The sequence below is a fragment of the Ranitomeya imitator genome, chromosome 3 (assembly GCF_032444005.1).
Source record: "Ranitomeya imitator isolate aRanImi1 chromosome 3, aRanImi1.pri, whole genome shotgun sequence".
Lineage (NCBI taxonomy): Eukaryota > Metazoa > Chordata > Amphibia > Anura > Dendrobatidae > Ranitomeya > Ranitomeya imitator.
This window is the reverse complement of record NC_091284.1, coordinates 133,395,679-133,417,719: the sequence shown is the minus strand read 5'-3', so window position 1 is coordinate 133,417,719 and position 22,041 is coordinate 133,395,679. Positions and strand designations below refer to the sequence as shown.

General features: G+C 47.0%; 1 protein-coding gene across 1 annotated transcript in view; it reads left to right on the top strand.

Moving 5' to 3' along the window:
- Positions 1 to 15,782, top strand: part of PHEX (phosphate regulating endopeptidase X-linked) — a 467,693-nt gene extending 451,911 nt beyond the window's left edge. The window contains exons 20-22 of the mRNA XM_069761473.1: positions 13,435 to 13,539; positions 13,752 to 13,828; positions 15,190 to 15,782. Coding sequence (XP_069617574.1) covers positions 13,435 to 13,539; positions 13,752 to 13,828; positions 15,190 to 15,292 — 285 coding nt within the window. The 3' untranslated portion in view covers positions 15,293 to 15,782. The remainder of the gene's footprint in view (positions 1 to 13,434; positions 13,540 to 13,751; positions 13,829 to 15,189) is intronic.
- The last annotated feature ends 6,259 nt before the right edge of the window (positions 15,783 to 22,041 follow it).

Below are 22,041 nucleotides of genomic sequence, written 5' to 3'. Positions count from 1 at the left end.
CCCTCGCTGTCCAAAAAAATAAGACACCGAGGGGCGTTGTTTCGAGCAGGGCAGACGCACAGGCGCAGCCAGCTAACCAATGATGTCAAAAGACGGGCAGCGCTAACAAGAGTGGTGCTGTGTATCATTAGAAAGGAAAGTCACACCTCAGGGACAGTGGAATGGTCTCAATGAGACACATTTAGTACGTGTTTAATTAAACGTGGGCAAGGAGAAAAAGTCAGCCACCTTGTACAAATGCAGCAGTACTGCTGTACAAGGTGGCTGTTATACATAGAAACACCTGGGGGTGGGGGGCAAGCTCCCTTCAAATTCAGTTCATGTGCCTGCGTGGCGTTTGCAGGTCACGTTGCCGGCTACACAGCAGGGGAACAGTTGGCGGTGCTGAACCCCACTGACACATTGACTGGTGTTTTTCTCTGTGCAGCTCGCATGTCCGGGCAAAAACTGGCGGTGTTAGAGCCCAGGGTCAGCAGGAGGAGGAGAGGAGCAAAGTGTAGGCCGAAGCCTGCACTGGTGGCAGCTTTTGGTCGGTTGTGCCAGCGTGGCTTGTGCTGGACACGATGCCGGCTACACAGCAGGGGAACAGCTTACGGTGCTGAACCCCACTAACACATTGGCTGTTGTTTTTCTCTGTGAAGGTCGCATTTCCGGGCAAAAACTAGCGGTGTTAGAGCCCAGGGGCAGCAGGAGGAGGAGAGGAGCAAAGTGCAGGCCGAAGCCTGCACTGGTGGCAGCTTTTGGTCGGTTGTGCCAGCGTGGCTTGTGCTGGACACGATGCCGGCTACACAGCAGGGGAACAGCTGGCGGTGCTGAACCCCACTAACACATTGGCTGTTGTTTTTCTCTGTGAAGCTCGCATTTCCGGGCAAAAACTAGCGGTGTTAGAGCCCAGGGTCAGCAGGAGGAGGAGAGGAGCAGAGTGTAGGCTGAAGCCTAGTTGAACCAATTTCAAAGGTAACCTTTAACCCCCCCTCAGGTGTTGCAAGGTACAAGATCCACACCTTGTGCAGCATTAATGCTGCACAAGTAAAAAGTTGCTCTATTTAGTTTGCTCCTTACACACGCTGAATAAAACACGTACACTATTTAGCCCATTATACTGTCAAACAGTAGTGGAGGCGTGACTTGTCTTTTTAAGGAGACGCAGCACAGGTGTCAAAATTTACACCTAGGTGCTGGGCGCAGATTCCTGAGCGTTGTTATTAGCTGTACAGGAGTCTGCGCTATTGTGATCCCTTGGCCATGCGCTGTGAGCGCTGCCTGTCTTCTCACCTCATTTCATGTTGGCCGTTGCGGTTAGCAATGGATATGAATCCCAGGCCCGCAGTGTGTTTTCAAAAAATCACACTGCGTGGCTGGGATTCGTGGCCTTGTGCAGTAAATATGTTTGCCGCTCACACATGTCCTTACACCTGCTTCAGACTGGGCGGCCTCAGCTGATCCCTTATCGCCTACCACGGCCAGGAGGCCGCACAGTCTGAAGAAGGCGGAAGGAGATGAGTTAAGACAGGCGAACATATGCACTGCACATGCCCATCAATCACACCCTCGCAGCCAAAATATATGAAACGAGGGGGGTTGTGTCGGGCAGGGCGGACGCACAGGCACAGGCAGCCAACCAATGATGTCAGAAGACGGGCAGCGCTACCAAGGGGGGTGGTGCGTGTCATTAAAAAGGAAAGTCACACCTCAGGGACATTGTAATGGTCTGTAATGAGACTCATATTTTACGTGTTTAATTCTACGTGGGCAAGGATAAAAAATCAGCCACCTTGTACAAATGCAGCAGTACTGCTGTACAAGGTGGCTGTTATACATAGAAACACCTGGGGGGGTGGGGCCAGGTTCCCTTTAATTTCAGTTCATGTGCCTGCGTGGCGTTTGCAGGTCACGTTGCCAGCTACACAGCAGGGGAACAGCTGGCGTTGCTGAACCCCACTAACACATTGGCTGGTGTTTTTCTCTGTGCAGCTAGCACTTCCGGGCAAAAACTAGTGGTGTTTAAGCCCAGGGTCAGCAGGAGGAGGAGAGGAGCAGAGTGTAGGCCGAAGCCTGCACTGGTGGCAGCTTTTGTTCTGTTGTGCCAGCGTGGCTTGTGCTGGACACGTTGCCGACTACACAGCAGGGGAACAGCTGGCGGTGCTGAACCCCACTGACACATCACCTAGTGTTTTTTCTGTGTAGACAACACTTCCAGGTGGCAACTGACAGTGTTGAAACCCAGGGAATCAAAGAGGAGCAGAGTGTAGGCCGAAGACTGCGGTTGAGCAAGTTGAAAGGGAACCTTTAAATCCCCCCCCCCCAGGCATTTGTTGCTGAAAGAGCCATCTTGTACAGCAGTAATGCTGCACATGGAAAATGGTGGCTCTGAAAATTATGCTCCTTGCAAACGCTGAAGTACACACTCATATAATGTGTCCCCTCACACTGTCAAACCGTCCCGGAAGTGGGACTTTCCTTTGTAATGTGACACAGCAAAGCTGTCATTCCAACCCCCTTGGTGCTGTGCGCCACCTCCTCAACGTTGTTTGGTTCTGTCACGGAGCCCGCGCTGTAATGTTATCCCTTGGCCATGCACAGTTAGCGGTGCCTGTCTTCTGACATCATGTAGGTGTCAGGCTGGCAGTGCCTGTGCGTCCAAGCTGCCCGAGATCCAACCTTGCAGTGTCATCTAATGTAGTCCCACTGCGGGCCAGGGATCCATGGGCATGCGCAGTGCATATCATCGCCTCTCACTCACCTCCTTCCTGCTTCTTCAGACTGTGCGGCGTCACGGCCGTGGCATGCTATTAGGGATCAGCTGACGCCGCCTAGTCTGAAGAAGCGTGAAGAAGGGGAGTGAGAGGCTAGTATATGCACTGCGCATGGCCATGGTTACCAGGCCCACTGTGGGATCACATTAGACGACACTGAGAGGTGGGATTTCGGGCAGCGTGGACGCACAGGCGCAGCCAGGACGACAACAAATGATGTCAGAGGACAGGCAGCGCAAACTGTGCATGGCCAAGGGATAACATAACAGCGCAGGGTCCATGACGGAATCAAACAACGCTAAGGAGCCAGCGCACGGTGGCAAGGGGGTAGCAATGACGGCTGTGCTGCGTCACATTACAAAGGAAAGTCCCACCTCCGGGACGGTTGGACGGTGTGAGGGGACACATTACATGAGTGTGTAGTTCAGCGTTTGCAAGGAGCATAATTTCAAGAGCGACCTTTCCCTTGTGCAGTATTAGTGCTGCACATGGTGGCTCTTTCAGTAACAAACGCCTGGGGGAGGGGGGACAGGTCCCCTTACATTTTAGTTGTGCCAGCGTGGCGGTCGCATGACACATTGCCGGATACACAGCTGGGGATCAGCTGATGTTACTGAACCCCAATAACAGAGGAGCGACTGTTGACTGTGCAGACAGCACTTCCAGGCACCAACTGGCGGTGTTAGAGCCCAGGGACAGCAGGAGGAGCAGATTGGAGGTATTGACGCACACACAGCTGGGGATCAGCTGATGTTACTGAACCCCAATAACAGATGAGCGACTGTTAACTGTGCACACAGCACTTCCAGGCACCAACTGGCGGTGTTAGAACCAAGGGACAGCAGGAGGAGCAGATTGGAGGTATTGCCGCACACACAGCTGGGGATCAGCTGACGTTACTGAACCCCAATAACAGAGGAGCGACTGTTAACTGTGCACACAGCACTTCCAGGCACCAACTGGCGGTGTTAGAGCCCAGGGTCAGCAGGAGGAGCAGAGGAACAGAGTGTAGGCCGAAGCCTGATTGGAGCAAGTTGAAAGGGAACCTTTAACCCCCCCCCCAAGACGTTTGTAGCTGAAAGAGCCATCTTGTGCAGCACTAAGGATGCAAAAGGAAAAGGTTGCTCTTTTAATTATGCTCCTTGCAAACACTGAAGTAAACACTAAAAATGTGTCCCCTTATATCGTTCAACCGTCCCGGAGGTGCGAATTTCCTTCGTAATGGGACACAGCACAGCTGTAATTCCTATCCCCTTGGTGCCGTGCGCTGCCTCCTCAGCGTTGTTTTAAGCTGTCACGGAGCCTGCGCTGTTCTGTTAGCCCTTGGCCATGCCCAATTAGCGCTGCCTGTCTTCTGACATAATTTGGTGTCAGGCTGTCAGTGCCTGTGCGTCCACGCTGCTCCAGATCCCACCTCGCAGTCTCGTCTAACGTAATCCCACTGCGGGCCTTGGATCCATGGGCATGCACAGTGCATATACTCGACTCTTACTCCCCTCCTTCCCTCTTCTTCAGACTGTGCGGTGTCACGGCCGTGGCATGCTATTAGGGATCAGCTGACGGTGCACAGTCTAAAGAAGGCGGAGGGAAATGAGCGAGAGCCCGAGGGGAAGATATGCACTGCGCACGCCCATGGATCCCAGGCCCGCAGTGTGACTCAATCAGAAGACACTGCGAGGCGGGATCTCGGGCAGCGCGGCCGCACAGGCGCAGCCAGCCTGACAGCAAATTATGTCAGAAGACAGGCAGCGCAAATAGGGCATGCCCAAGGGATAACAGAACAGCGCAGGCTCCGTGACAGCTTAAAACAACGCTGAGGAGGCAGCGCATGGCACCAAGGGGGTAGGAATGACGGCTGTGCTGCGTCACATTACGAAGGAAAGTCCCAGCTCCGGCTGGTGTTTTTCTCTGTGCAGCTAGCAATTCCGGGCAAAAACTAGCGTTGTTAGAGCCCAGGGTCAGCAGGAGGAGGAGAGGAGCAGAGTGTAGGCCGAAGCCAGCACTGGTGGCAGCTTTTGGTCAGTTGTGCCAGCGTGGCTTGTGCTGGACACGATGCAGGCTACACAGCAGGGGAACAGCTGGCGGTGCTGAAGCCCACTAACACATTGGCTGTTTTTTTTCTCTGTGCAGCTCGCATTTCCGGGCAAAAACTAGCGGTGTTTGAGCCCAGGGGCAGCAGGAGTAGGAGAGGAGCAGAGTGTAGGCCGAAGCCTGCACTGGTGGCAGCTTTTGGTCAGTTGTGCCAGCGTGGCTTGTGCTGGACACGATGCCGGCTACACAGCAGGGGAACAGCTGGCGGTGCTGAACCCCACTAACACATTGGCGGGTGTTTTTCTCTGTGCACCTAGCACTTCTAGGCTACAACTGGCGGTGTTATAGCCCAGGGTCAGCAGGAGGAGGAGAGGAGCAGAGTGTAGGCCGAAGCCTAGTTGAACCAATTTCAAAGGTAACCTTTAACCCCCCCTCAGGTGTTGCAAGGTACAAGAGCCACACCTTGTGCAGCATTAATGCTGCACAAGTAAAAGGTTGCTCTATTTAGTTTGCTCCTTGCACACGCTGAATAAAACACGTACACTATTTAGCCCATTATACTGTCAAACAGTAGTGGAGGCGTGACTTGTCTTTTTAAGGAGACGCAGCACAGGTGTCAAAATTTACACCTAGGTGCTGGGCGCAGATTCCTGAGCGTTGTTATTAGCTGTACAGGAGTCTGCGCTATTGTGATCCCTTGGCCATGCGCTGTGAGCGCTGCCTGTCTTCTCACCTCATTTCATGTTGGCCGTTGCGGTTAGCAATGGACATGAATCCCAGACCGTGTTTTCAAAAAATCACACTGCGTGGCTGGGATTCGTGGCCTTGTGCAGTAAATATGTTTGCCGCTCACACATGTCCTTACACCTGCTTCAGACTGGGCGGCCTCATCTGATCCCTTATCGCATGCCGCGGTCATGAGGCCACCCAGTCTGAAGAAGGCGGAAGGAGATGAGTGAACACAGGCAAACATATGCACTGCACATGCCCATCAATCACACCCTCGCTGTCCAAAAAAATAAGACACCGAGGGATCTCGGGCAGCGCGGCCGCACAGGCGCAGCCAGCCTGACAGCAAATTATGTCAGAAGACAGGCAGCGCAAATAGGGCATGCCCAAGGAATAACAGAACAGCGCAGGCTCCGTGACAGCTTAAAACAACGCTGAGGAGGCAGCGCATGGCACCAAGGGGGTAGGAATGACGGCTGTGCTGCGTCACATTACGAAGGAAAGTCCCAGCTCCGGGACGGTATAACGGTATCAGTGAACACATTTTATAAGTGTTAAGTTCTGCGTGTGCAAGGAGCTAAACCAAAAGAGCTACCTTTTCCTTGTGCAGCATTACTGCTGCACAAGATGGCTCTTTCAGTAACAAACGACGGGGGGGGGGGGGACAGGTTCCCTTACATTTAGGTTGTTGTGCCAGTGTGGCGGTCGCAGGACACATTGCCGGCTACACAGCTGGGGATCAGCTGACGTTACTGAACCCCAATAACAGAGGAGCGACTGTTGACTGTGCAGACAGCACTTCCAGGCACCAACTGGCGGTGTTAGAGCCCAGGGACAGCAGGAGGAGCAGATTGGAGGTATTGACGCACACACAGCTGGGGATCAGCTGATGTTACTGAACCCCAATAACAGATGAGCGACTGTTAACTGTGCACACAGCACTTCCAGGCACCAACTGGCGGTGTTAGAACCAAGGGACAGCAGGAGGAGCAGATTGGAGGTGTTGCCGCACACACAGCTGGGGATCAGCTGACGTTACTGAACCCCAATAACAGAGGAGCGACTGTTAACTGTGCACACAGCACTTCCAGGCACCAACTGGCGGTGTTAGAGCCCAGGGTCAGCAGGAGGAGCAGAGGAACAGAGTGTAGGCCGAAGCCTGATTGGAGCAAGTTGAAAGGGAACCTTTAACCCCCCCCCCAAGACGTTTGTAGCTGAAAGAGCCATCTTGTGCAGCACTAAGGATGCAAAAGGAAAAGGTTGCTCTTTTAATTATGCTCCTTGCAAACACTGAAGTAAACACTAAAAATGTGTCCCCTTATACCGTTCAACCGTCCCGCAGGTGCGAATTTCCTTCGTAATGGGACACAGCACAGCTGTCATTCCTATCCCCTTGGTGCCGTGCGCTGCCTCCTCAGCGTTGTTTTAAGCTGTCACGGAGCCTGCGCTGTTCTGTTAGCCCTTGGCCATGCCCAATTAGCGCTGCCTGTCTTCTGACATAATTTGGTGTCAGGCTGTTAGTGCCTGTGCGTCCACGCTGCTCCAGATCCCACCTCGTAGTCTCGTCTAACGTAATCCCACTGCGGGCCTTGGATCCATGGGCATGCACAGTGCATATACTCGAATCTTACTCCCCTCCTTCCCTCTTCTTCAGACTGTGCGGTGTCACGGCCGTGGCATGCTATTAGGGATCAGCTGACGGCGCACAGTCTAAAGAAGGCGGAGGGAAATGAGCGAGAGCCAGAGGGGAAGATATGCACTGCGCATGCCCATGGATCCCAGGCCCGCAGTGTGACTCAATCAGAAGACACTGCGAGGCGGGATCTCGGGCAGCGCGGCTGCACAGGCGCAGCCAGCCTGACACCAAATTATGTCAGAAGACAGGCAGCGCAAATAGGGCATGCCCAAGGGATAACAGAACAGCGCAGGCTCCGTGACAGCTTAAAACAACGCTGAGGAGGCAGCGCATGGCACCAAGGGGGTAGGAATGACGGCTGTGCTGCGTCACATTACGAAGGAAAGTCCCAGCTCCGGGACGGTATAACGGTATCAGTGAACACATTTTATAAGTGTTAAGTTCTGCGTGTGCAAGGAGCTAAACCAAAAGAGCTACCTTTTCCTTGTGCAGCATCACTGCTGCACAAGATGGCTCTTTCAGTAACAAACGACGGGGGGGGGGGACAGGTTCCCTTACATTTAGGTTGTTGTGCCAGCGTGGCGGTCGCAGGACACATTGCCGGCTACACAGCTGGGGATCAGCTGACGTTACTGAAACCCAATAACACTGGGTCGTATGTTTTTACTGTGCAGCCTGCACTTCTGAGCCGCAACTGGCGGTGTTGGAGCCCAGGAATAGCAGTTCAGGTGGTAGAAAGATGAACACAGCAGGAGACCTGGATGACACCCAATTACTTAATCAGGCAGAGGAGTGGCAAATTCCTGCGAGATCCAGGCCTGGTTCATTTTCAGGAAAGTAAGCCGGTCAACGTTATCGGAGGACAGTCGCATGCGACGGTCTGTTAGTACACCACCTGCGGCACTAAAGACACGTTCCGGTAAGACACTAGCCGCAGGGCAAGCCAGCACCTCCAATGCATACTGGCTTAGCTCTGGCCATGTATCCAGCTTAGAGACCCAAAACTTGAACGGGGAAGAGCCATCTGGGAGTACAGTAAGAGGGCAAGCCATGTAGTCTGTCACCATCTGACGGAACCGTTGCCTCCTGCTGACTGGAGCCGCCGGTGATGGTGTAGACATTTGGGGCGGGCACACAAAAGTGTGCCAGAGTTGTGCCATACTGGGCTTGCCTTGGGCAGAGGCACTGCTTCTGCTCCCTCTTTGGGCAGAGCCTCCCCCACTGCCTCGACGCACTGAGCTGCTTTGTAAAGCACTAGCAGCACTCCTCTCAGTTGGACAGGAGAAGATGATGGAAATCACCAGTGTGTCGTGGTACTCCCGCAATTTACGCTCGCGGGTCAACGCTGGGATGAGGTTTTGGACGTTGTCCCGGTAGCGAGGATCGAGGAGGGTGAACACCCAATAATCAGGCATGTTGAGAATGTGGTCGATGCGGCGGTCATTTCTCAGGCACTGCAGCATGAAATCCACCATGTGCTGCAAAGTGCCAACTGGCCCAGAAACGCTGTCCCCTGCTTGAGACATGATCTCTGCCCGCTCGTCATCACCCCACCCTCGCTGTACATACTGACCACTGGACAATTGTGTCGCTCCCTCCCCCGGACAGAGCTCTTCCTCCTCCATTGACTCCTCCTCATCCTCCTCACAAATTGGCCCCTGCGTACCCCTTTGTGAGGAACCACGTGGCGCTGACTCTCCAGAAGCTGATGGAAAAGGTGACTCCTCATCCTCCACCTCTTCCACAACATCATCCCTTAACCCTTGCAAAGTTTGCTGAAGCAGGCAGATAAGGGGGACAGTCATGCTGACTAGTGCATCATCTGCACTTGCCATCCGCGTGGAATAATCAAAAGGACGCAAAACCTGGCAGACGTCCTTCATAGTGGCCCACTCTGTGGTTGTGAAGTCTGATCGGCGCTGACTGCGACTTATTTGCGCCTGATGCAGCTGGTACTCCATAACTGCTTGCTGCTGCTCACACAACCGCTCCAACATATGTAACGTGGAATTCCACCGGGTAGGTAGGTCACATATGATGCGGTGTTCCGGAAGGCGGAATCAGCGCTGCAGAGCAGCAATGCGGGATCTGGCCAAGCTGGAACGCCGCAAGTGAGCACACTCTAGGCGGACCTTGTGCAGCAGGGCATCAAGATCCGGATAGTCCCTCAGAAAACTCTGCACAACCAAATTGAGCACATGTGCCAGACATGGGATGTGAGTGAGGTTGCCAAGGGCCAAAGCTGCCACCAGATTTCGGCCATTGTCACACACTACCATGCCTGGCTGGAGATTCGCTGGCAGTAACCACACATCGCTCTCCTGCTTAATGGCATTCCAGAGCTCCTGCGCTGTGTGGCTTCGATTCCCCAATGAAACTAGTTTCAAGACGGCCTGCTGACGTTTGGCCACAGCTGTGCTCATGTCGGTCATAGGTAAACGTTCATGGGTCCATATGGAGGTGGACTGTGACGGCTCCTGCAGAGTTGATTCTGAGGAACTTGTGTAAGAGGAGGAGTCAATGCGTACAGACTGGATTCCTGCAATCCTTGGAGTGGGCAGGACACGTCCTGCGCCACTTGCACGATCTGTACCTGGCTCAACAACATTAACCCAATGGGCAGTGAGGGAAACGTATCGCCCCTGTCAATGCTGACTGGTCCACGCATCGGTGGTGAGGTGGACCTTGCTACTGACGGTGTTCAGTAGCGCATGTTTTATGTTTCCCTCAACATGCCTGTGCAGGGCAGGGACAGCTTGCCTGCTGAAGTTAAAGCGGCTGGGCACCTTGTACTGTGGGACTGCCAATGCCATCAAGTCACGGAAGCTGTCAGTCTCCACCAGCCTGAACGAGAGCATTTCCAGGGACAACAGTTTGGCAATGCCTGCATTCAGAGCCTGTGCTCGGGGGTGGTTGGCCGAGAATGCCCGCCTTTTCTCCCATGCCTGTACTACCGATGGCTGTAGAGTAGACTGGGAGTGTGAGGATGACTGGGAAGGTGGTGCTGTGGGTGGAATTACACAAGGTCTCTGAACAACAGTGCCAGAGGTTCTTCCATGGCGATCCTGGGAGGAAGCCAAACAAGCTGTGCGTGAGCTGGAGGAAGAGGCAACACGAGCTGAAGAGGTGGTAGCTGCCGCTGTTGGTTGGCCTACATCTTCAGTGTGTTTCTGTAACTCCACCGCGTGCCTGGTCCGCACATGTTTCCACATATTTGTGGTATTGAGGTTGCTGACATTTTTCCCTCTTTTTACTTTCTGATGACACAGCTTGCATTTGACAAAACAAATGTCATCTGCAACTGTGTCAAAAAAGGACCAGGCACTGCAAGTCTTGGGAGCGCCCTTTTTGGCTTTGGAAAGAGACAGGCTCCTAACGGGTGCCAAAGTGGAGGCTACAGGCTCCGCAGTCTTCCCCCTCCCTCTCCCTCTTTGGCCCGTAAGGGGAATCTCTTCCTCAGAGCTGCTCCCACCACCTTCCTGTTCCTCACGCCACGATGGGTCAATGACCTCATCATCTCCACTACCCTCTGCCACCAACTGCTCCTCCTGGGTAGTCTCGGCAGCACAGTACGCACCAGAAAGCGGCACCTGAGTTTCATCATCAGATGCGTACTGCGCTGTGGTCACCGGAGGCACTGGCCCACCCGCCTCTTCAGAGTCAGAGAGACAAAGCTGTTGGGCATCACTGCAAACTGCCTCTTCTTCCATTTCTCCAATGCTGCTTGGCTGGCCCCCTGTTTCCAAGCCAAGAGATTCAGAGAACAGAAGTAGAGACGGCTCCTGTCCTGGGCTCTCTGACTGCCTGGCCAATTTGGCAGGTGGTGAAGAGACAGATGGCTGCTCTCCAGTGGTCTGTCCCTGAGAGGATGTGGCACTAACTGAAGTCGATGCCGAGGCGTTAGCTGCCATCCACCCGACAACGGCTTCAATTTGGTCTTCACGCAGCAGCGGTGCACGGCGCTCTCCGACAAAGCTGCGCATGAAGGACTGTTCCCTGCTGAAACTGAGTGACGACGAGTCACCGGTGCCCGCAGCAGGCACAGAATCACCACGTCCTCTTCCTGCTCCTCTCCCTGCTCCGCGCCCACGCCCACGTGCCTTACTCCCTGCCCTCTTCATCTTGGTTGACAGATAAAGATAAGCAGAAAAGTACTAAGGCCTTAGTGTGCTTATTCCTGAAATGCTCATCCTAACAGGTGTAAGAAACACTAATGTTGTAAAGTGTGGACTAAACTTTATTATTTTTCAAATGTGGCCTACACAAGTGTTAAGTTGTGTTTGGTGAACTTTACTTTTTTTTTTTTTGCAGATCGGGCTACAGAGCTAGTTTAAATCACACGGAGACCGTGCAGACAGCCGTAAACGGCGCTGCAAGGCCCAAAAAACCTCCTCTAGGTTATCCTATTTAGTGTTTTTCCACTATTTAGCTGGAGACGGGTGGAAAGACACTAATAGGGATTTTTTTTTTAAATTTTAAACTGGCTGCACTATTTGAAAAAAATGAATTTTTTTTCAAGGTATGAGGCAGTAACGCACCCTGAGCTGAATCCAACCGGCTATGGCTGCACACAGACTACAGGGCGAGCTGCGCTCACACAGAGACCGTGCAGACAGCCGTAAACGGCGCTGCAAGGCCCAATAACCACCCTCTAGGTTATCCTATGTAGTGTTTTTCCACAATTTAGCTGGAGACGGGTGGAAAAACACTAATAGGAAATTTTTTTTTTAAATTTTAAACTGGCTGCACTATTTGAAAAAAATGAATTTTTTTTCAAGGTATGAGGCAGTAACGCACCCTGAGCTGAATCCAACCAGCTATGGCTGCACACAGACTACAGGGCGAGCTGCGCTCACACAGAGACCGTGCAGACAGCCGTAAACAGCGCTGCAAGGCCCAAAAAAACCCCTCTAGGTTAGCCTATGTAGTGTTTTTCCACAATTTAGCTGGAGACGGGTGGAAAAACACTAATAGGAAATTTTTTTTTTAAAGTTTAAACAGGCTGCACTATTTGAAAAAAAGGAAATTTTTTTTCAAGGTATGAGGCAGTAACGCACCCTGAGCTGAATCCAACCGGCTATGGCTGCACACAGACTACAGGGCGAGCTGCTCTCACACAGAGACCGTGCAGACAGCCGTAAACGGCGCTGCAAGGCCCAAAAAAAACCCTCTAGGTTATCCTATGTAGTGTTCTTCCACAATTTAGCTGGAGACGGGTGGAAAAACACTAATAGGAATTTTTTTTTTAAATTTTAAACAGGCTGCACTATTTGAAAAAAAGGAAAATTTTTCTCAAGGTATGAGGCAGTAACGAACCCTGAGCTGAATCCAACCGGCTATGGCTGCACACAGACTACAGGGCGAGCTGGGCTCACACGGAGACCGTGCAGACAGCCGTAAACGGCGCTGCAAGGCCCAAAAACCCCTCTCTAGGTTATCCTATGTAGTGTTTTTCCACAATTTAGCTGGAGACGGGTGGAAAAACACTAATAGGAAATTTGAGAAAAAATGTGCAGCAGGCTGCACTATGAGCAAAAAAGGACAACTGTGTGAGGCAGTGTGAACCCCCCCTGAGCTGAATACAACCGGGTATATGGCTGCACACAGACTACAGAGTGAGCTGCACACACACACACACAGAGACCTTGCAGAACGCTGTTAAAACAGCGCTGCAAGGCAAGAGCAAGGTGAACAGTGAAGAACACACAGCGTTTTGCTAAATTAGCCTTTGGAAAGGAAAATAAAGCAATTAGCTATCTCAACTGGCCCTCAGTTAGAACACAGCGTCCTGTCCCTAACTGAAATCACAACAGAGTGAGCGCAAAATGGCGGCAGCGTTTTTTATAGTGCAGAGTGACATCATTTCAGCAGCCAATCACAGCCTTGCCAGTACTTACATGCCCACCATGCTAAACAGGATGTGCCCACACTTCCAATCATTCCTCATTGGCTGCTGCGTTCAGTTTGAATTCTGGGAACTTCCGATTCCGGTATCCGATACGCGGGAAGTATCGGAATTCGGTATCGGAATTCCGATACCGCAAATATCGGCCGATACCCGATACTTGCGGTATCGGAATGCTCAACACTACTGATGGTACAAATAGACACACTGATGCAAAACACTTATAACACTGGTGCTATTTTTTCACGTGCGTGTTTAAATATGGATGTGTCAATGAGGCCTTAGAAGAAGAATGAAGGAAAATATTATTGTCTGTTTCATGACATACAGTACGTATAACATAACTTAAACATTTCACTTTTTTAAATTCATGATAGGCATACAGAAAATGGATTAAGGAAGAGAGAAATGGAAAAGAGGAATTGCTTCTTCCGGGGTTAGATCTTAACCACAACCAACTGTTTTTCTTAAGCTACTCTCATGTAAGTCAATGATGCATTTTTACATTTTTACATTTTTACAAAAGTTATGAAGGACCATTGTCCTTCATAACTTTTGTGTATCAATGCCAATTCAGACTAGTATGCTGATTCCTCATTTGCAAACTAGTCCATCAGTTTATCAAATATTTTCATTTTCCAGAATGTGTCTGAAGATTTATTTATTCATTCGATATCTATATCTTATATCTTAGGTAAGGTGCAATACTTTTCGCAGTGAAGCTGCAAGAGAACTAGTCATGAATGGAGTACATAGCCCACCTCAGTTCCGGTAAGACCGCCCGAGCTCTGTATATGGTAGCTACATTTATGCTTAATAGTATTCTCCTTTGTGTGAATAATTATAAAGATTCTTAAAGCATACCTTTCAATCAGAAAAAATATCTCCGCTGCCATTACCTCTGCAAAAAAGAGAAACTACTGAAGTCTACTTTCCTTGCCATGATATGCACTACATGGTGGTGCCATATCCACCATTCTGAGTTTGGTTATTTTGTTACAAAGCATTTCTGCAGTCACTGTTCAGATGAATGGGACAGTGGTATGTGAACATACATTCATCTGCAACACCTTCACACAATACTTCCATAAGCAAGGTGTAATCTGCTACCATACACAATATATCAAGAAATGACTGTTAGGGTAGATTCAGATGACTGCATAAAAAAATGTTCAGAGTTTCATACAGAAAAGTGAAATGATTTTTTTCTCACTTGTCATCCATGTGGAATCCGTTTTTTTTTTACAGTAGCAGCTATTAGTTATTTATAGGACCATTTACAATTTCCCATATTATAGAATTGCAATGTATCCCTAAAAATTGGATGTCATTCTGTGTCTCTGTATGCCATCCCATTTATTTCATGCACCCATAGACTTAAATGGGTGACTCGTCTCCAATTTCCAGAGGAAAATCATGCATGCTGCTTTTTATTTCACACACCGATTCGTTCAGTGAAAAAATCGGTCATCTGCACCGCCCCATTGAATAACATTGGTCCGTTTTTTTCACAGACAGCATTTGATCTAAAATGCGGTCGTATGCACAAGCCCTTATGGTGCTTGCCCACGATCAGGGATTGCTGCGGTTTTGACGCTTCGTATTTATGCAGCGCCAAAACCGCAGCATCCAGATGCTAAAGCAGGGTGGATGGGATTTAAAGAAATCCCATGTCCACTATGTGTGTATGTGCGCCTGTGAATCACCCGTGGACACGGACTTGTGATGTGTCTTTCAAGACCGCAACATGTTAACTTCTCTTGCGGAGACACGAGTCTCGGCAGCAGAAATTTCATCAATAGAATATACTAAATGTGGTAAATCCGCATGGTTCAGTGAACACATGCGGATTTATCTGCTTTCAATAGAACGCAGTGTTATGGACATGATCTGCCTCCAAAACGCTGCTACTTCTTTATCGTGGGTACATAGTCTTAGAAAGTAAAAGCTTGAGAACAAGCCACAGAGAACTTTCCTGTTCAGTCCCACTCAGCAATGCTGTTCCAATAACCTTTCTATCTGATTTGACATTTTTTTAGAATTATGGATACCGAGATACAGGTAAAATAAATGTAGATACAGAAACAATAAATGACTTGAACTAAAAGATTATTTATTTTTTCATCCCCCAGGGTAATTGGTGCAATGAGTAATTTTGAAGAATTTCGTAAAGCTTTCAACTGTCCAGAGAACACATTAATGAATCGTGGAAATAATTCATGCCGAGTGTGGTAGACAAGAAGACTCATTTTATGTAATTCAAGGACTGATGTTTGAGCTGCTGTATAAATTGTTTTATGATATTTCATTTTGAAACCAAAGAAGATAATCCACTTTACCCTTTTTTAAAGCTATTTGGAAAAAAATATTATAAGGATTAAGCATCCATGCTGTGTTAGCATTGCTCATGGATATATCTCACATACTAAAATAGCATAGCCAAGTGTGTACTGTCCTTGTGTTCTGTAACACCGAAGTGGACTTCATTTTAAAGGACAAAAAGTGATTAGTCTTTGAAAGACTGAAAATTGAAGGCTAAATCAGGATTTTTCCGAAAAGTATTTTTTTATTATTATTTTGTCAATTTAAAACAACTTGGTAAGTGCCATAATAACACATTCCTAGAAGTTCTGTACTTTTGCATATTGAGCTGATATAACTGACCATTCAATGGCCAATTATTACAATAAAAGCATACTTGCCAACATTGGTGTTGGTAAAATAAGGATGTTATCGTCTTCCACAGAAGGCCTGCCATCAGCAGCCCAGGAATTCCTCCAAACTGTGTACACTTGCATACTTTTGGGGCAGGGTTTACATATACACCATCTTCCTTATGTTTGGGGCAGCACCACATTTTCTAGAATTGTATCTGAAAAATCAAGACAGTCCTACCTAATTTGGGTCTGTTGGCAGTTTTATACAGTTTCTTATTCAAAGCTCTCAGGGAATGGATAGGGAAGATTTTATGTTACTATCATTCATAAAAACGTACACATCTGATGCACATATTAAGACCTAATTTATGTACTACGCACACCAGTTGCTACATGGTGCTACTCTACATAATATGATCATATGTTTTTCTGCATTTTCATAGGCCTACTGTTAAATCCAAGGTTGAATGAGTTTTTCTGTGAGGTAACGAGGCAGAAAAATGTTTTACCTCACAGAAAGCAGCAGCTGAGATCCCATGCTGTCCTGTCTGTATACTCTCTTGCTTCCTCCCTGTGGAGCTGTGGTATGTGCAGGCCAAGTTATGACATGGTCGGACAAAGCCATTACACAGTACACAGCAGGGGCATATTTATAAGATTTTCTCAGATCTGGAACATTTTTTTTAACACAACCAATTGTGGAACTTGTTATTATTCCAAGACTTATTAATTAAAATGCACTAATGGTTTGTTTGCCCCTGACTATATCCATAGCATTTGAGTGACTGGTACCTCGGGATGTATAACATCATTAAATGGCATCTGAATGTTAGGCTACTTTCACACTAGCGTTTTCTGCAATCCGTCACAATGCGTCGTTTTGCAGAAAAAACGCATCCTGCAAAAGTGCTTGCAGGATGCGTTTTTTCCCCATAGACTTGTATTGACGACGCATTTGCGACGGATTTCCACACGTCGCATCCGTCGAGCGACGGATGCGTCGTGCTTCTGCGGACCGTCGGGAGCAAAAAATGCTACATGTAACGTTTTTTGACCTCCGCCCCCACCTCCCCACCTCCCCGCACCTTACAATGGGGCAGTGGATGCGCCGGAGAAATGCATCCGCTGCCTCCGTTGTGCAATGCGCTAAACGCTAGCGTCGGAATCTCTCCCCGATGCATTGCGACAGGGAGATTCCGACGCTAGTGTGATAGTAGCCTAAGTGTATCTTCTCAGTCGGCCACGTCTCAACACCAGAGGGACATAGCTTATGCCCTTAATCAAGATCCACAGACGGTAGACCATATAGATTTCCATAAACAATTTGGAATCTTATTGAAATTCTAAATATCTTGGTTTATACTATAGAATAAAGTTGTACAGTATATTTAGTACTCAGATATATATTGGTCCCAATATGTAAAAACAAAACACAAAGCTTCATAAAGATTGCATGGATCACGGCAATTAAACATTACAAGTTGCTTAGGTACTAATATGTGAAAAAAAGAATACACTAAAGTGTATGGACATTTTATAATTACCTGGTTTATCTTTTCTTATTTGGGGGGGTTTTGGTTGAACTTGTTTACTTTAAATTTTTTCTTTTTCTTTGCGCACTTAGGTTCTCAAAACAAATTATATCTCCCTATTTGTATATCGTTGTTTTTCTTCTTCCAGTAACTATCACAGCGCTTATGTGGAAATTTGCTTGTTTTCATGGAATTTTTTTATTTTATTTTATATTTATTTTATTTCTCCTAAATTTGTCATGGAAGATGAAAACAATTATTTCTAAAATCTATGCAGTATATTGCTTAGGTCCCCTGCACATGTCCATGTTTCAGGGATGTGCGGCATCCGTTTTTTTCAAGGATGCCATACGTAACCCATTGTAATCTGGAATATAATAATTATAAAGTATAGTGGAAGCTTTAGAATTGATTTTTTTAAACCATGCCAGAAAAAAACGGATGGCACCTGGAGAGAACACTGATGACACTCTGATGACAAACTGATACAAAACACTGTTGAGATTTTTTTTCCGGTACGGTATTATACGGACATGTGAAGGGGGCTTAGGCCACATTCGCACAATCAGTATTTGGTCAGTATTTCACATTAGTATTTGTAAATCAAACTAGAAGTGGAAGAATCAGAGGAAAAGTATAAGGCCAGCATCACACTTAACGTATTAAAGATCAGTTCGATTCTCTCTGACAAGAGTCGCACGAGTGTTCTCTGTATGGATATCCGTTTGTAATCCGTTTGCAATGTGATGATGCAATTTCCTCACATCTATGTATCCGTATGACATCCGTATGCAATGGCCCCCTGGAACTTTTCAACCTTTTCCCACATATCATGCTTCAAACATAAAGATACCAAATGTAAATTTTAGGTGAAGAATCAACAACAAGTGGAACACAATTGTGAAATTTAAAGAAATTTATTGGTTATTTTAAATTTTTGTTGAAATTCAAAAACTGAAAAGTGGGGCGTGCAATATTATTCGGCCTCTTTACTTTCAGTGCAGCAAACTCACTCCAGAAGTTCATTGTGGATCCCTGAATGATCCAATGTTGTTCTAAATGGTGATACATTTAATCCACCTGTGTGTAATCAAGTCTCCGTATAAATGCACCTGCTCTGTGACAGTCTCAGGGTTCTGTCTGAAGCACAGAGAGCATCATGAAGACCAAGGAACACAACAGGCAGGTTCGTGATACTTTTGTGGAGAAGTTTAAAGCTGGATTTGGATACAAAATGATTTCCGAAACTTTAAACATCCCAAGGAGCACTGTGCAAGCGATCATATTGAAATGGAAGGAGTATCATACCACTGCAAATCTACCAAGACCCGGCCGTCCCTTTAAACTTTCATCTCAAACAAGGATCAGAGATGCAGCCAAGAGGCCCATGATCACTCTGGATGAACTGTAGAGATCTGAGGTGGGACAGTCTGTCCATAGGACAACAATCAGTCGTACACTGCACAAATCTGGCCTTTATGGAAAAGTGGCAAGAAGAAAGCCATTTCTCAAAGATATCCATAAAAATGCCCTGTAAAGTTTGCAACAAACCACCTGGGAGACACACCAAATATGTGGAAGAATGTGCTCTGGTCAGATGAAACCAAAATCAAACTTTTTGGCAACTATGCCAAACGATATGTTTGGCGTCAAGGCAACACAGCTCATCACCCTGAACACACCATCCTCACTGTCAAACATGGTGGTGGCAGCATCATGATTTGGGCCTGCTTTTCTTCAGCAGGGACAGGGAAGATCGTTAAAATTGATGGGAAGATGGATGGAGCCAAATACAGGACCATTCTTAAAGAAAACCTGTTTGAGTCTGCAAAAGACTTGAGACTGGGACGGAGATTTATCTTCCAACAAGACAATGATCCCAAACATAAAGCAAAATCTACAATGGAATGGTTCACAAATAAACGTATCCAGGTGTTAGAATGGCCAAGTCAAAGCCCAGACCTCAATTCAATCGAGAATCTGTGGAAAGAGCTGAAAACTGCTGTTCAAAAATGATCTCCATCAAACCTCACTGAGCTCGAGCTGTTTGCCAAGGAAGAATGGGCAAGAATTTCAGTCTCTCGATGTACAAAACTGATAGAGACATACCCCAAGTGACTTGCAGCTGTAATCGCAGCAAAAGGTGGCGCAACAAAGTATTAGGTTAAAGGGGTCGAATAATATTGCACACCCCACTTTTCAGTTTTGGAATTTCCACAAAAATGTAAAGTAACCAATAAACTTCGTTCAACTTCACAATTGTGTTTCACTTGTTGTTGATTCTTCACCAAAAATTTACATTTGGTGTCTTTATGTTTGAAGCATGATATGTGGGAAAAGGTTGAAAAGTTCCAGGGGGCTGAATACTTTTGCAAGGCACTGTACATATATATATATCACACACACATATAATTTGGCTTACAAATACTGAGGTAAACTACTGATCACATACTGAAAATGTGAACATGGCCTTACAAAGTATCTTCAAAATCTGTCAAACTTACTCTTTTTATAGATACAATATCTTTGGATTAGTGGGTCATCAGTGCTTGGTCTATGCTTGAACTTTTACAATAAATATGTCATCTGTATTTGGTATCTGTGTCCATTGTTATCATCAGTGTTTGGTCTATTTTTCTGTTTTTACCATCAATGTTTGGTCCATGTGTCCTTTTTTACCATTAGTGTGTCATCAGTGTGTACTCCTTGTGTCCCTGTTTACCATCACTGTGTCATCAATGTTTGGTCCGAGTGTCCCTTTTGACCATCAGTGGGTCATCAGTATTTCATCCCTATGTCTTTTTTTACCATCATTGTGTTATCATTGTTTAGTCCATGTGTCGGTTTTTACCATTAGTGTGTCATCAGTATGTGGTCCGTGTTTCCCTTTTCACTAGCAGTGTGACATCAATGTTTGGTCCCGGTGTCCCTTTTTACCATCAGTGTGTCATCAGTATTTGATCCCTGTATCCATTTTTACCATTATTGTGTCATCACCAGTGTTTGGTCTTTGTGTCCATTTTTGACATCAGTGTGTCATTAGTGTTTGGTCTTTGTGTCCGTTTTTACGATCAGTGTGTCATCAGTGTTTGGTCCACTTGTCTGTTTTTACTATCAGTGTGTACAAAGGTTCTGGGAGTCCATGCCTGAGTGGATTAGAGCTGTTTGTAGACATAAATAGGAAGTGCACGATATTAGGCAGCTCACTCTACATAAAAGACAGTTGAGTTATACTGTACTTCTTTTTATCATGCTAAGTATTCATGTATCTTCCTTGTACAGTATATTCTTTTTTAAAAATATTTATCTGCCATGACATGATTTTTATTTTCTTTAATATTTTGATGACATTTTTGATAGAATTATTATTAAAATAAATATCTGTCCATCCGAGAATCTATCTCATTGCTTCACTCAAAAACTAGAAAACATATTTCATGTTTCCCTGTGTTTTTCCTGCACAATTATCCTTGCAGAAAATAAGGCGAATAGATTGTAATGTGCAAGGTAACTATAGGTCATTCCAGAAAAAAAAAGATGTTGAACTATTTACCATATATTGAGCAAACCTAGTGCAATCCTCTGAACAGAAAGCCATAAAGATGAAAACACAAGATAGTTTTGAAGGAGAAATATTGAATTACAACAAGGCTTCTCTAGACAGTTAGTAGAGATTGACTATTTTATAAGTGACTCACTGATTGTGACGATATAGTTTTCATATAGTTCAGGTAAAAAAGCATAAAATATTACAAAAGCTTATAATGCAAAAATAGTTCTTTATGTTTTAATGTAAAACTGTAAAATTACATTTAGGAAAAGCCAAACTAAAATAACATTACACGTAGTAATAATTTTATGTATATAGCGCCACCATATTTATGAATTTATCCATTCTTTTTTTAGCCCGCTTCATAAATAATAAAATAAATTCTGGAGTCATTCCAGAATTCACCCTTTGATTTGCAAATTAACTCATCAAACAGAAATAAATATGTTGCCATTGTCTGTATATTATAACTATAGGTTCACACTACTAGAATCTAAAACATCTAAAAGAGTAACCGTCATTTTAAATTTTATTTCGTAAATCAATAGTACACATCAAACCCTTCATGACATCTGCCGTACATGTACGTCGTGACGATCACCCAGGCTAACATAGAGCGCCAGTGCAGTCAAAAGCGGATGTCAGCGCTATATGAGAGTTCTCAACCTGTGGCAATGTGTCAGATCTTGCTCTGTCAGATCTTATGGATCTCCTAAAAGTGAACCCGCAGAACCATGACAACGAACCTCCCATGGGTGAGCTGGCCTGGTGGACCACCCCCAATACAGGGAGCGTTAGGGGCAGGCCCAAGGTAGACTATTGCCGCAGAAGCTGATACCGGGAAGCAGGAAGTAGGAGAGGAAAGACGCGGAAGTGGCTAAGGTGGAGACACAGGACAGATTGACAGTGACTGAAACACTTGACTGGATATGGCGGAAGCCCAGGATGACCAGGACTGACAGGGTAAGACGTAGACTCGAGACGGACAGAGTATCACACTGAAGAGAAAAAAAGCACAGAGGGACCTGGGTCAAGAGAGGACAAATGACAATCCGGCATGGAGCAGAGGAAGGAGTTACCTTAAATAGACCGAGTGCTGCAGAACTTCTGGGTCAAGATCCTCCAGAATCATAGAGTGGAGGAATGGAGCGTCTGCAGACCAGAGAGAGGAAGTGCGCGTGCGCAGTGAGAGGCATGCACGCGCACCCGATGAGAGCCAGGGACTGGCGGTGAGTCAGGAGAAGA